Source organism: Natator depressus, chromosome 12 (genome assembly GCF_965152275.1).
Source record: "Natator depressus isolate rNatDep1 chromosome 12, rNatDep2.hap1, whole genome shotgun sequence".
In the NCBI taxonomy this organism is placed as follows: Eukaryota; Metazoa; Chordata; order Testudines; family Cheloniidae; genus Natator; species Natator depressus.
Window position 1 is genome coordinate 2755649 of NC_134245.1, and position 14765 is coordinate 2770413.

At 49.8% G+C, this 14765-nt stretch overlaps 1 protein-coding gene across 3 annotated transcripts in view; it reads right to left on the bottom strand.

The window, feature by feature from the left end:
- Nucleotides 1-2883: 2883 nt before the first annotated feature.
- CALB2 (calbindin 2) overlaps nt 2884-14765 on the bottom strand; it is a 63703-nt gene continuing 51821 nt past the window's right edge. For 2 of the 3 annotated variants that reach the window (XM_074969059.1, XM_074969056.1), the window contains 7 exons: nt 14698-14754; nt 12675-12752; nt 10436-10491; nt 9462-9501; nt 9309-9362; nt 8261-8332; nt 2884-3431 (listed from right to left, as the gene is read on the bottom strand). In XM_074969059.1, the coding sequence (XP_074825160.1) occupies nt 3315-3431; nt 8261-8332; nt 9309-9362; nt 9462-9501; nt 10436-10491; nt 12675-12752; nt 14698-14754 (474 nt within the window). In that variant the 3' untranslated portion in view covers nt 2884-3314. The remainder of the gene's footprint in view (nt 3432-8260; nt 8333-9308; nt 9363-9461; nt 9502-10435; nt 10492-12674; nt 12753-14697; nt 14755-14765) is intronic. The other variant, XM_074969058.1, reaches the window with a different exon arrangement.

Genomic DNA, 14765 nt, shown 5'->3' on the forward strand with positions numbered 1-14765 from the left:
AAGGTGCTAATCCCCAGAACAGCCAGGAGGAAGTGCCCTAGTGGTGAGTGAGTCCCGTGACAAGGTCATATTTAATTAATAACCTTTTTGGCATTGACTGGAAAACAAAGTGGAGAGGAATACACATTTTTTGAAGAAAATTTCCCTTCCACTCAATATTTGATCAAGCTGGTCCAAAAAAATAGGAAAAATGGCAAAGATTTTTGTCATCTTTCCTGGTTTTTCCCCAAATTTCAGAAAGTTGCTGGAATAACATATAAAATGAATTTTGTTGAAATATAGTGGGCCGGAGCTGGTGCATCGTTCTGGTTCCTTGTACCTGGTACATCCCTGGCAAAATGCAATAGAAGCTGTTCAAACATATGACCTGCCATGCTGGAATAGACCAGAGATCACTGGTCTGTCTAGACTGGTACCGTGCCTCTGACACTGCTCACTCGTGGAAGCCTTTGTAAGGTAACTTGCAATGAACTTATTTTGTAGCTCTTGACTTTGTCATTTTAAATGGGAACTTTAGTGGTGCATTAACTTAGTTTGTGTTTTCGGTTTTTTGGGGTTTTTTTTTTTTTGCATTTAATCTATGGCAATATCACTCTTAGAATTGCACTAAGTTATTTATTTCAGTGTCCTACAATAACAAGTTCCATAAATTACTATGTTGTGTATAAAATATTTTCTCTTATTGGCATTCAAGTGCATCTCTGATCTGCTCTGAAAGCAATCTTGTAGTCTGGCATTGTGGGGTTCCATACTTAGGCCTTCTTTACACTAGAAAGGGTTGCTGATATAACTACACGAGCAAACCCTCCTAGCATAGATGCAGCTAATACTAGCAAAAGTTTCTTTGCAAGTACAGCTTATATCCACTCTCTGAATGACACCAGCTACCCCAGCTAAGGCCTTTTTCCCCTGGCATAACTGCACCTACATTCTGGCTTTTATTGGTGTCGAAATGTTATTAAAACACCCCACGTTCCGATGCGACATTACAATTCCAGCAGAGTTTCAAGTGTAGACCTTCCTGTAGCTTCTCAATGACATCGGGGCAAGTATGGTTGGGTTACAAATTAAAGTATGTTATTTCTAGGCTATGGCTACACTAGAGTTTACAGTGGCAAAGCTGCAGTAAGATAATGTAATCACTCTAAGCTGATGGGAGGGACCTCTCCCGTCCGCTTCACTACTCCAGCTCTGTGAGTGGTGGTAGCTATGTCATCAGGAGAAGCTCTCATGCCAGCATAGTGCTTCTAACCCAGCACTTAGGTTGGTGTAGCTTATGTTCCTTTTTCACACCCCTGAGTGACATAAGTTATACTGCAGTAAGTGCTAGTGTAGACATGGCCTTGCTGTCAGCTCACTAAGCAAAGCGAATCAAGGTGGGATCTTTCTTTCTCCTGCATCATCATCGGTAAAAATGTTCCTAAGGGCAAATGAAACCCCCTAATACGTCTGCAACCCTGTTGTCTTCAGATCAGGTCCTCGGTTACATTTGTACAATCACCCTGCCATCCCTGGGTTTGCACAGGTGTCAGTGATTAGAACTTAGAACAGGTCTATTGATGGTGCACATGGGAGAATAGACCATGCAGCTCACTCTCTGCAGTGTGTTGACATGGCAGGGCTAGCAGCAGAAATAAGATGAGAGCTTATTTTTATCCGCTAACTCAAGCAGATGTGCTGGAGAGAAAACCACTCAGGCCCCAGTTCTCCCTTGCCTTGCTCCTTGTGTTCTCTCATATACCTGTGCTAAGTGAGTGTCCGATGCTACCAAATAACAGTTGTTGGGCTAAATTCTCTGTAGGCATATTACCACTGACCTCAGTGGAGTTATATCAGCAGATAATTTGCCTCTTGGTGTTATGCCCCCCTCAGACAGGTATAAGTGATGACAAGGAGAAAATCTGATTAAGAAATCATTCTTTCATAGCTTCTTTTCAAACTAGAACCAAAGTTTTAAGGCCCTGGCAGTGGGACAAGCCAGCCCTATGGCTGCTGCAGGACCATAGAACCACTGACCAGCCTTCAAACCTGATCATGAATCTGAATTTCAGATGGCAAAAAATAACAAAGTATCCCCCTATGGAGTCAGATTTTCAGAAGAGCTCAGGGCTGGAATTTCAAGAGCTCAACACTACAGCCAGTGACTTTTTTTTGCACTGAGACGGTTTTGAGGGAAGATTAGGTTTTTGACTAAATGGTATTTTTAAACTAAAAGTATCTGCTTTTCCACAGGGAAATTAATTCTTACCCTCCCCACCCCTGCCATTGAAAAAACTGAATATCCAAATACTGAAATACTTCAATTCAGAATTGCTGCCATGGTGCCTCATGGGAGTTGTAGTTTCAGAGTCTCATGCTTCTGTTCTTTTCTATGGGCTGGCCTCTCTGGTCAGACTACATTTCCCATGATGCACCAAATCTATCACCTGCCATGATGTACCACCTACCTTCACCAAGAGAGGAGATGGTGATGTATCATGGGAGAGGTAGTCTGACCAGGGAACCCAGCCTATAAATGAGAATGGGATCACAAGGCATCTGAACTACAACTCCCACTATGCACCACAACATCAGTTTTGGGTTTTTTTGCAAACACCCCACCTCTTTCCCCCTCCCAAAACCTCTCTATTTCATGTGGCACCCCTCCCCAAGCACCACCACTTTCCAAACAGTTCTATTCAGTACCCAGCACCTTCTATACCTGTGACTCTTTAGGAGAGATTTTCAACTGAGTGCAGCACCCAGTGTGCTGAGCACTTAAGCACCAGTCGGATTTTTCCACATTGGAAACTGAGCTCTTTTGAAAAACCTAGTGCTTGTTTGCTTGCAGGTGTGGCCTTCATCGTCCCAGAGAAAAGAGATCCAAGCGCAGTCTGTCAGCCCCGATAGCAGTACTAAGTTTATTTGTAAACTGTTCATTGGTAAACAATAAGACAGAACTCGAAAAGAACAAAAAACAAATTATTCACTCCAGATTCAGGTATGTACAGGAAACAAACTACGCCAATGCAAGAGACACAGGCTGTACCCAGGAAGAGAACTGGACTATCACCCTACTGAACACTTAGCCTAAATCACAGAGCCACTGGTGGATGAGGTCATGCATCACTGCCCCTCTCACTACTGTTGGCGAAGCTTCTGTGACCCGGGTCACAAGCAGATCAGCAAGTCTAGCCTGGGGGGTTTGGAGTTTATTGGTCAGAGACCCATCCAGTTGCTCTCCCTCCTCATCCACTCACGCTTGCCCTCTCTAGTCATCTTTGTAGAAGGTGGCAGGGTGGGGGAGGTTTTGGAGGAGTGGGGCTGGCGCCTCTTTACATGGGGGGCTCGTTGCAGAGTACAATTTCCAGTTCCGTGCGGTATAGCTTCCCCCCATCGGAGAGGTTCATGATGCTCTTTCTGTAGTTGGTGAGCTGCTGGATGTTCATTTCCTGGCAGACGGGAACAGAAAGGAACATGATATAGAACGGCTGCATACACACAACTAGATTTCAATGGGATGAGCTGGCCTTTGAAGTGGAATTCAAGGACCTCCCAGATAAGGTTGCCAACCTGGTAATATTTAAAAACTGGACACTTCACCAGGAGTGCCAGAACCTTCCCTGCCCCTCTCCCCCCGGTCACTCACTGCTTTTCCTCTCCCACCCCTCCTACCTGAATCAGGAGGGACTCACCCGTGGAGCCGGGGCTGGGCGCTGCAGCTGCCCGACGTAGGTAGGAGGCAGCCACGGCTGCGTATGGGGGGGCTGGAGCAGGTGAAGACCTGGCACCTCCCCCATCTACAGCAACCAGACTTTGAGTACCAGCCAGTAGATCTGACTGGACACTGGTCCCCTTTTTCAACTGAACTTTCCGGTTGAAAACTGGGCACCTGGCTACCCTACTTCCAGAGCAGAAGGATTTGGGGGATTGTAAGTCGCAGAGAGCATGGGCATTGTAGACTGGTAGCAAAGCATGCTGGGAAGAGAGGCAGTGTAAAGGTGGCTTGTGGCAGTTCCCCCTAGTGCGAGGGGAAAAAAGAGGAGAGTTGGATCTCTCCGTGGGAGGAAGCTTGGAAGTGGGGAGACCTTGAGAAGGAGGGAGCAGAACCCCTCATAGGAGACCCTTGGGTGGAGGGCTAATGTGACTCAGCCAGCAAGGGGAAATGGACAGCGGCGGTGTCTGAAAGCAAGAGGTGAGCTGCTTTATTACTGAGTGGGGGCCAGGCCCACAGACTCCAACTCCACCATGGTAGGCCGCTGCAACACCACTGAGAGCAGGGCAGTTTCCCCAGTGTAAAGCAGGAGTAAGATGGGTAAATCAGGCCCAGTCTCTGCATTCGTCCTACAAACTTGCTGTAGTTCACTTTGTACTCTTTCCTTAAGTACTTCTTGGACTCTGCAAAACAGCTGGAGCAGCTGTTTGTACTCTGGCCATAACTGCTTGGCTAGAATGACCCTCACCCCTGCACAGAGAGTCAGAAGCACCAAGCTTCCTCCCACGGACTCCTTCCTCCCCACCGCGGAGAGATCCAACTCTCCTCTTTTTTTCCCCCCCCGCACTAGGGGGAACTGTTCAGGAAGGACAGGCAGGGCAGAAAAGGTGGGGGAGTTGCACTGTATGTAAGGGAGCAGTATGACTGCTCAGAGCTCCAGTATGAAACTGCAGAAAAACCTGAGAGTCTCTGGATTAAGTTTAGAAGTGTGAGCAACAAGGGTGATGTCGTGGTGGGAGTCTGCTATAGACCACCGGACCAGGGGGATGAAGTGGACGAGGCTTTCTTCTGGCAACTCACGGAAGTTACTAGATCGCAGGCCCTGGTTCTCATGGGAGACTTCAATCACCCTGATGTCTGCTGGGAGAGCAATACAGCATAGACAATCCAGGAAGTTTTTGGAAAGGGTAGGGGACAATTTCCTGGTGCAAGTGCTGGAGGAACCAACGAGGGGCAGAGCTCTTCTTGACCTGCTGCTCACAAACTGGGAAGAATTAGTAGGGGAAGCAAAAGTGGATGGGAACCTGGGAGGCAGTGACCATGAGATGGTCGAGTTCAGGATCCTGACACAGGGAAGAAAGGAAAGCAGCAGAATACGGACCCTGGACTTCAGAAAAGCAGACTTTGACTCCAGACTTTGACTCCCTCAGGGAACTGATGGGCAGGTTCCCCTGGGAGAATAACATGAGGGGGAAAGGAGTCCAGGAGAGCTGGCTGTATTTTAAAGAATCTTTATTGAGGTTACAGGGACAAACCATCCCGATGTGTAGAAAGAATAGTAAATATGGCAGGCAACCAGCTTGGCTTAACAGTGAAATCCTTGCTGATCTTGAACACAAAAAAGAAGCTTACAAGAAGTGGAAGATTGGACAAATGACCAGGGAAGAGTATAAAAATATTGCTCGGGGATGCAGGAGTGAAATCAGGAAGGCCAAATCACACCTGGAGTTGCAGCTAGCAAGAGATGTTAAGAGTAACAAGAAGGGTTTCTTCAGGTATGTTAGCAACAAGAAGAAAGTCAAGGAAAGTGTGGGCCCCTTACTGAATGAGGGAGGCAACCTAGTGACAGAGGATGTGGAAAAAGCTAATGTACTCAATGCTTTTTTTGCCTCTGTCTTCACGAACAAGGTCAGCTCCCAGACTACTGCACTGGGCAGCACAGCATGGGGAGGAGGTGACCAGCCCTCTGTGGAGAAAGAAGTGGTTCGGGACTATTTAGAAAAGCTGGACGAGCACAAGTCCATGGGGCTGGATGCTCTGCATCCGAGAGTGCTAAAGGAGTTGGCGGATGTGATTACAGAGCCATTGGCCATTATCTTTGAAAACTCATGGCGATCGGGGGAAGTCCCAGATGACTGGAAAAAGGCTAATGTAGTGCCCATCTTTAAAAAAGAGAAGAAGGAGGATCCTGGGAACTACAGGCCAGTCAGCCTCACCTCAGTCCCTGGAAAAATCATGGAGCAGGTCCTCAAGGAATCAATTGTGAAGCACTTAAAGGAGAGGAAAGTGATCAGGAACAGTCAGCATGGATTCACCAAGGGCAAGTCATGCCTGACTAATCTAATTGCCTTCTATGACGAGATAACTGGCTCTGTGGATGAGGGGAAAGCAGTGGACGTGTTGTTCCTTGACTTTAGCAAAGCTTTTGACACTGTCTCCCACAGTATTCTTGCCAGCAAGTTAAAGAAGTATGGGCTGGATGAATGGACTATAAGGTGGATAGAAAGTGGATAGATCGTCGGGCTCAACGGGTAGTGATCAATGGCTCCATGTCTAGTTGGCAGCCGGTATCAAGCGGAGTGCCCCAAGGGTCGGTCCTGGGGCCAGTTTTGTCCAATATCTTCATTAATGATCTGGAAGACGGCGTGGATTGCACCCTCAGCAAATTTGTAGATGACACTAAACTGGGAGGAGTGGAAGATACACTGGAGGGTAGGGAGAGGATACAGAGGGACCTAGAGAAATTGCTCTTAAAGAGATTGGGCCAAAAGAAATCTGATGAGGTTCAACAAGGACAAGTGCAGAGTCCTGCACTTAGGACGGAAGAATCCCATGCACCGCTACAGACTAGGGACCGAATGGCTCGGCAGCAGTTCTGCAGAAAAGGATCTAGGGGTTACAGTGGACGAGAAGCTGGATATGAGTCAACAGTGTGCCCTTGTTGCCAAGAAGGCCAATGGCATTTTGGGCTGTATAAGGAGAGGCATTGCCAGCAGATCGAGGGACGTGATCGTTCCCCTCTATTCGACATTGGTGAGCCCTCATCTGGAGTACTGTGTCCAGTTTTGGGCCCCACGCTACAAGAAAGATGTGGAAAAATTGGAAAACGTCCAGCGGAGGGCAACAAAAATGATGAGGGGACTGGAACACATGACTTATGAGGAGAGGCTGAGGGACCTGGGATTGTTTAGTCTGCAGAAGAGAAGAATAAGGGGGGATTTGATAGCTGCTTTCAGCTACCTGAAAGGCGGTTCCAAGGAGGATGGCTCTAGACTGTTCTCAGTGGTAGCAGATGATGGAACAAGGAGTAATGGTCTCAAGTTGCAGTGGGGGAGGTTTAGGTTGGATATTAGAAAAATCTTTTTCACTAGGAGGGTGGTGAAGCACTGGAATGCGTTACCTAGGGAGGTGGTGGAATCTCCTTCCTTAGAGGTTTTTAAGGTCAGGCTTGACAAAGCCTTGGCTGGGATGATTTAGTTGGGGATTGGTCCTGGTTTGAGCAGGGGGTTGGACTAGATGACCTCCTGAGGTCCCTTCCAACCCTGATATTCTATGATTCTATGAACTCTTCAGAACAGAGCAGATGTGGGACTTCAGTGGAGCACAGGCCTCTGCACAGAGGCAAACTTTGTGCATTGAATGGCTTGCAAGTAAGCACCCATGTCCTGACTTGGCAATGGGCCGTATTCACCACTGCAGAGTGCAATGGCTCCTTGGCTGGGTCATCTGCAGGGATTGAACCTGGAACCTGTGGATCTAAAACCATGAGCCTCTGCTGTCTGAGCTGCTTAATAATAAACCTGCTTACTGGAAGTAGCAGCTTCCTTGTGCCACTCTGATTTAGCAGCACCTTGCACAGGGCCAAGCAAGCGCAGGGCAACAGTGATTCAAGCGCCTGGCCTCCACTGCTCCTACATTCCTCAGGGCAGACATTGCTGAGCACTGTGCAGGCTTATTACAGAATATGAGGGTTGGAAGGACCTCAGGAGGTCATCTAGTCCAACCACCTGCTCAAAAGCAGGACCAGTCCCCAATTTTTGCCCAGATCCCTAAATGGCCCTCTCAAGGATTGAACTCACAACCCTGGGTTTAGCAGGCCAATGCTCAAACCACTGAGCTATGCTTCCCCCACACCCACCTGATCAGTGCTGATCAGGTGCTATGCAAACCCCAGATGCCTGGGCACTAGCACTCTGGCCTACCTTCTGCACCCTGCAGGATTGAACCCTAAATGACAGGTCCAGCTAGGGCTCCAGCATGGTAAACTTTGGGCCAGATATTCCAGTGTACCTTCTGTGCACCACATGGGGCTGCAGCCAGCATCCGGCTGGCCCCAAGAGGATTTCCCCATGCCTGCTGCTGGCATAAAGATGACGCTGTGATGCACTTATCCGTGCCTAAGGCACTGCCCTGCACTTCATCCACGCATAAAATAAAGACTAGTCATGGAGGACGCAACAGCTGCTATGGCAGACCTCGGGAGCAAAGCTGCTCTAGTGGATTTGCCCACTGACTTTAACAGGAGCAGCCCTTAGGTTTGTCTCCATTTGTTCCTTGTCAGCTCACCTTCTTGTTCTTCTCATAGAGGTCTTTCAAAAGGGCATCCAGCTCGTTCTCATCAATGAAGCCGCTCCCATCCTGGTGAGCAGGAGATGGACACACGTCATCCAACCCACAGGGCCCTGCAATCATCTCCCTGCCTCTGCTGCCTAGGGCTGCAGTGGCCTTGCTGTCAACCACCAGGGAACAGCTCAGACCTGCCATTCCTCTGGATCCCTCACAGGTTTGGGGGCCTGTAAGCTACAGGAAACCTGACACTGCTGGGAGCAGCACTCTCCTTAGTCCAGAGGGCAGCAGTGGGGAATTGGTTTCACTTTTGACTGTGTTCATAATGTGATGATGCAGCCATTGCAAACATTGCCACTCTCACTGGGGTAAGGCCCTGAGTCAAAGCTCATTGCTAGCACCAGAAAGGCTTTGAGTCTAGGGCCTGGTCCAGAGCCCATGGGCATGTCTCCATTGAAATCAAGGGTGTTACACTGGTATAAGTGACAGGAGAATCCTGCCCTATATACAGGCTGGTGCCAGCTCTACTCACTATAACGGCTAGCAGCAGCAGTGGTCCAAAACAGCAGGATTTCATTCTCCATTATTATTCTGTCTCTAAATCCACAAGTCCCCTGTGTTCAGGTGGGCAGCAGATCCCAGGATTCATAGACTCTTTAAAATGTGCTCTTCTGTCCTCTACAGGCAGAACTCCCCTACTCACATTGGAACAAGAGTCTCCTCCACACCCCCTCCATGAGCAGAGCAGTTGTCTACGTGCTGTGGACTAGAACCCCAGCTAGCCTCAGTTGGCATAATTATGCTGCAACTTAATGGAGCCCTGCAGATTTAGACCAGCAGAGACTCTGGCTAGAGGATCTTTTATTCTGTGCTGGTTTTATGACAGTGAATGGGAGAGAATGCCAAAATGCCTTTCCCAGTTGCAGCAGGCTAGAGAGAACAGGGGAAATAAAGTGCTAGGAAGAGTTCTTCCTGGACCAAGCTCATAGGATTTCAAATCCCCTTGTGCTTCCCCTTCTTCCCCACCCCATCCACACAAGCCTCGTACCTTGTCATAAAATGCAAAGATAGCATTGAATTCCTCGGTGGCTAGTTTCATTCCCTGGACAATGACAGAAAGAATAAAGAAATGAGCCACGCACACAGGGAAGGATGCAAGGAAATACAATCACATGGGAAAAGGAAGAGCAATTTTTTTTACCTGAAATTTAAGTAGGAAGTTCTCCTGCACAGGTAAGAGTCTGCAGAGAGATTGTGAAAGGGTAAATAGGGAGCTGAGAGGAGACACTCACCCAGCACATGTAGCCACAGGGCGTATCATCCTCAGAGCTCTGCACAGATGCTGCCCTGGAGAGATCGGCCTTGCCTGCTCTTCTGTGGATGTACTGCACTCAAGCTAGTTAGTGGAGCCCTGTAAAGATGCGCCTACAGCCTGCACCAACCAGCTTCTAAAATGGAGGCCTCCCTGTTTTGCCGCTCAGCCCTCTCAGGAAGGGTATGGTCTTCAACTCAGGGAGACCGAGGGTTAAAAGCTGTTGAGATTGATAGGATGGTCACAGCCCAGACTCCAGTGGATGTCTGTTTGCAACCTGATTTGGCATGATTAGGCGAGTCGGGCCAGAAGTGGAATAGCAATGGGTGCTACAGGTTGGGATTGAGGTGTATGGACAGAATTGGGCAGGAAGCAGTTTGTTTGTCCTACAGTCTGCCAGGCTGGAGCTATTGGTGATTGCTCCCCACTGCCCAGGCCTGGAGATTAATGTTGTTCTTTTTCAGAGGCCATAAGGCCAATGGTATTAGGCCTCATGGAATGCTTTTTCTGCAGTTGGGCAAGCCATAGTCGTCTCTTCCATTCCTGGTGCTGATTCCTCTCTGGCACTAGTGTGAATGAGAAGTAACTCCGTGGAGCTCCATTGGTGCAAATGGGAAGGAAGCCAGGCCCCTGGACTTTAATAGCAGTCGGGTCTGAAGCCCTTTGTTTGGAATGGCTTTGAGGCAGGACTGGAGTGGCTTGTAGAACAAGTTCAGAGCATGCCTGGCTGCATGCAGCTGGAGCTGTAATTCAGCAGCGGGGGAAGATGGGTTTGATTGAGGGGAGGGTCTATAGTTTTCTTTGGCTCTTGCAGGGGGAAGACTAAGAAGCCCAAGTAGCAAGCAGTGCAAGAGGACCCTTACCGGGACATCTCCGACAGGCCCAGCTTCCCGTCCCCATTCATATCGAACATCCGCAGCTGATGGGACACAAACCAGCAGTCTGTTAGTGACCGGCTCTTCCCTCCACCAACAGCCCCAATTGGGATTGCAGCTAAGCCTTTGGCAAAGCAGGGGGTCAGCTGCCACAATGCCAGCTTTCTACTGGGGGTTGGGAAATGGGGCCTGTTTAATTCAGTCACGGAGGAGGTAGGGTTGCCAGATGTCCGGTTTTCGACCAGAAAGTTCAGTCAAAAAGGGAATCCTGCAGTAACAGGACTCTGCCAATACAGGGCAGGAAATGCAGCAGCTGGAGCCTGGAGGAGCTGTTCTCTGCTCGCGGAGAGAAGTGGCTGGCTGGCTCTCGGCAATCTCCAGCAGACAGACTGGGGTGTGTGTGGGAATCCTGTCAGCCCCCACCCGCCCCACTCTGCCCTGATTTTCCCACCCTGGCCTCTTGCTCCAGGGACTGAGCCCCCTCAGCCCCTCCATGCCCCAAGTTGGGCAGGCACCGCATCAGCTCCTCCCAGCCCAGCTCTGCAGGTGGTAGGTGAGTCCCAGGACATGGGGGAGTGAGCAACAGGGGGGAGGAGCGAGCGGGAGGCAGGGCCTGGGAAAGAGGCGGGCCTGGGGGGAAGGGGAAGGGAAAGGGCAGAGGGTGGGGCTGGGTGCCCAGATTTCAGCAGTTAGAAAGTTGGCAACCCTAGGAGGAGGGCAGGCCTGGTTCAGGGTGTGTTAGGAAGAAAGCTCTCATCAGCCAGATAAGCTTGATTTTATAGCTAAGTGAACTGTAGGGAGAAAACGTTGAGCCAAACTGTTCCCTAGTGTAACTTCAATGGGCAACCCCCAGGGATAGATTGGGCCTGTTATGTGTGCGTCTTCATTTTACACTTAGTAAAGCCTGTGACAGGTTTAACAATACCAAGCTCTCACATAGCACTTTTAATCAGTAGATCTCAAAGCAATATAAACAGGAGGCCACTATCATTATCCCCATTATACAGACAGTGAAACTGGGGCACAAGAGGGGAAGGGACTTGCCCAAGGTCACCTAGCAGGTAAGTGCCAGAGCTGGGACTAGGACCCCGGTCTCCACACTTCCACTCTAGTGCACTCTTCGTTAGGACAGTCTCACCCCACTTTCCACATCACATGCCACTAGCCAGATTCTGTTGGCAATCTCAGCAGAGAGGCCAAGGAATTGCTGGGGGCCTAGACACTGAATTCCCCTTTCGTGCGAAGAGTGGACCTGTTGGGGCAGTGGGGGAAGCCATTCTGCGGTTAGACACAGGCTAGCACCGGAACCCTTTGCACTCGCCCCAGCCTGCCCTTTCCTGTGACTGAAGGGCCCAGCCCAAGGGTGTGCTGCTCATGCTCCTACAGCAGAGTCTCTGATCCAGATTTCTTTCTGCCTGGGGGAGTCAGGGCACGGAGTGCTGCGGAACGAGTGCACCCGCCCTCTGAGGGCCTACCATTGCTGTTAGATAGAGCAGCACTTCTGACAGGCTCTAGGAATCACATCCACTCTTTTGGCTGGAAGATGGTAGCGGTGACAAGGGCTAGTGACCCTGGGGAGTCTCCGAGTCCTGAGACAGAACTAGAATTGCCCCAGCCCAAGCAGAAGAGATCATTCAACCCAGTGCTACAGGAGCCGGCCTTCTCTGCTACAGTCGCCATACGCTCTTTGGGACAGGAATTGGCTTTTCGTGACGTGTGTCCAGTGCATAGCACAGCGGGGGCCTGAGCAGGCCTCTTGGTGCTATCACAACACCGGTGAGAGATAGCACCTGGTGAGGCCAGGAGCTGCACTGCGGCACATGCGCTCCGTCACTGGTGTGGAGGGAGGAGAGTGCGAGGGACACATTCCCCACGTTGGCGAAACGAGTGGACACAGGCTGGGGGAGCTCTCACTGCATCCGCTGAAGAGGAGGAGGGGCGTGTGTGGGGGGCTGTTTGCCCAAACCAGGGGGAGGATGGGGGAGCATCTCTGATTTTAGCAGTGGGAAGAGGAGCTGTGTTCCCTAATCTAACCCCTTTGCTTTTCACCCTTCTGCTGGTGTCCCTCTTCAGGCAGCTGGACTCACGCAGACTGACTCCTCGTCCCCACAACTTCTCTGAGCTGGTTCTGCAGGAGGCCGAATGGGCTCTGAATGGAGGGAGCTGGGGCAGCTGCCACAGGGGAGGCAACAGCAGGACCCCCTCCCCCGGGATTGGGGTCACTTACTATGGTCTGTGTATATTCTTGCAGCTTTGGCTCATCGTAGGGCTTGTTCGCTTTCTTTAACAGGTCTGACAGGAATCCCTGTGAGAGGAGAGGACCACGTAAGATTCGTCACATTTACAAACCCTGGCTTACCAAGGCAGAACTCCACCTGGGTTGCGGTAGTAACAACAGGCCCTTTGTTTTTCTTCACTGGGGAAAAAGGCACGTCCACTGCTGGGCAGTCTAGGAATGGCACTGATGGGTTGCAGAGAGACGCGTCACACCTGTCCAGTCAAGGGCTATAGCCACAACGCAAGAGCATGTCTGAAAATGTTAGTGTGGGAACTTCACGGGGACGCAGTGGTCACTGGCTAGTACCTTGGCACCCCCATCACTGTGCTAGTCTCAAAGCAGCAGAGTGCTTGGCACAAATTCCCCTAGGAGTAAACCTGGGAATGAGTGCCTATAGTGGACTGCCTCGTCCTTACATACTCCATAGGAAGTAGCATCTCCTCGTGCCTCTTGGGGTCAGATTTAGCCCCAGTATACATGGACATCAATGGGGCTGGACCCACTTCCATGGGGTGGAATTTGTCTTTAGGTTTGTTGGTGTGATCCACAGTGAGCATTTCTTTCTCACAGCATCACTCTGGAGATTAGGCATTTCTCACTCTGAATCACCCCCAAAGGAACCTTCTTCAAAGAGCTCTAAATTCCCTTCCAGAATGGGAATTGCCTGATCCCCGCTTCATTCTATGTGCATTGAGAAATACCCCGACCCAAAGGTAGTGTAAATTGCAACACAGCTCTAACGGACTCCTGTGCAGCCATGCTAGTTTACACCAGCCGAGGAGCTGGCTCAAAATGTCCTGCTGGCATTATCTGGTTCTGGCTCTTCACCCTCTGAAAGGTACATGGCACCCAGCCAAGGGGACTGGCCCAAATTGTGTGCCCCATCTCTCACAAGGGTTTTGAGATCAGGAGCACTTCAGCAACTCACTGAGTAAGGCAAACCTAGGCGTATGGGGCAGCTTCCAGCATTGTACATGTCTAATATCCTAAGATACAGTGATAGTGACCGGAACAGCTGGTGTTAGTAGGCTCAGGTTTGTACGGTGCAGAGAGCCCGCAAAATTCCTGGATGCTGATGGCAACTGAAGCTGCTAAGCACTTCACAGGAACAGCCCATAGTTAAGAAGGGAATGAAGCTTTCTTGAAATGAGGCCACTGGCGCTGCAGAAGCCAGTCGATCATAGTCAGCGGAATTTTAAGATCAATATGTTAACACAGGCAGTCTGCAAACAGTCTTATAATGTGGGGTAATATAGACAATACACAGTGAAACCTGCCTTCAGCCACCACCCACAGGGCAAAGCAGAAACCAGTTGCCTACCTAGCAGCAGAGGCTCGTTAAAGACTACACCAAACTGCCATGGAAACTTTGGGGTTGCTTTACAGTGGTCACTTAAGACAATGCAATGCCATCATGGAGTGGGTCCGTAGTGCAGATTCTACTGCTTGCATCTGTGCAACCCCATTGGCATTCAGTGGTGTTGCAGAGAAGTCACTGGGGCAGGATTCAACCCTGGGTGTGTTTAGTGAGCTTTATTTCTAGTTGTTTCTGAACAGTTGCAGACCGCTGATCTTTATCAGCTCATCTCCCCAAGCTATTCTAATGTAAGACAGCTTCAGTAAGAGTCTCCCATCTGCCTGAGAGCCCAGCTCTGCTTCTGCCAGTGTCAATGACAGTTTTCCCACTTGACTTCAATGGCAGTAGGAGTAGGCACTATACTGTGAAGTACAATGCAGGCTGAAGTGATCAGGAGCTGCAAAGGGACAGTGTAAGCGATCAAGCCTAGTGTCTGATAGACTGAGTAATCATAAGATATACAAGAGCTGCGGACATGCACACAAACTGCTTTTCTCAGAGAACGACTCTCAGGAGAGCTATGGTATGGTCTAGAATGCCACCCTAGAATAGCCCCCACCAACAGGACAGCCCTTTAAAGTCATATCTCCAAGACACTCTTCAGTCATTCCCCACCTTGAGTTCATTGGCTTCTATATACCCGCTGCGGTCTGTGTCATATTTCCGCCAGGCCTGCAATGGAA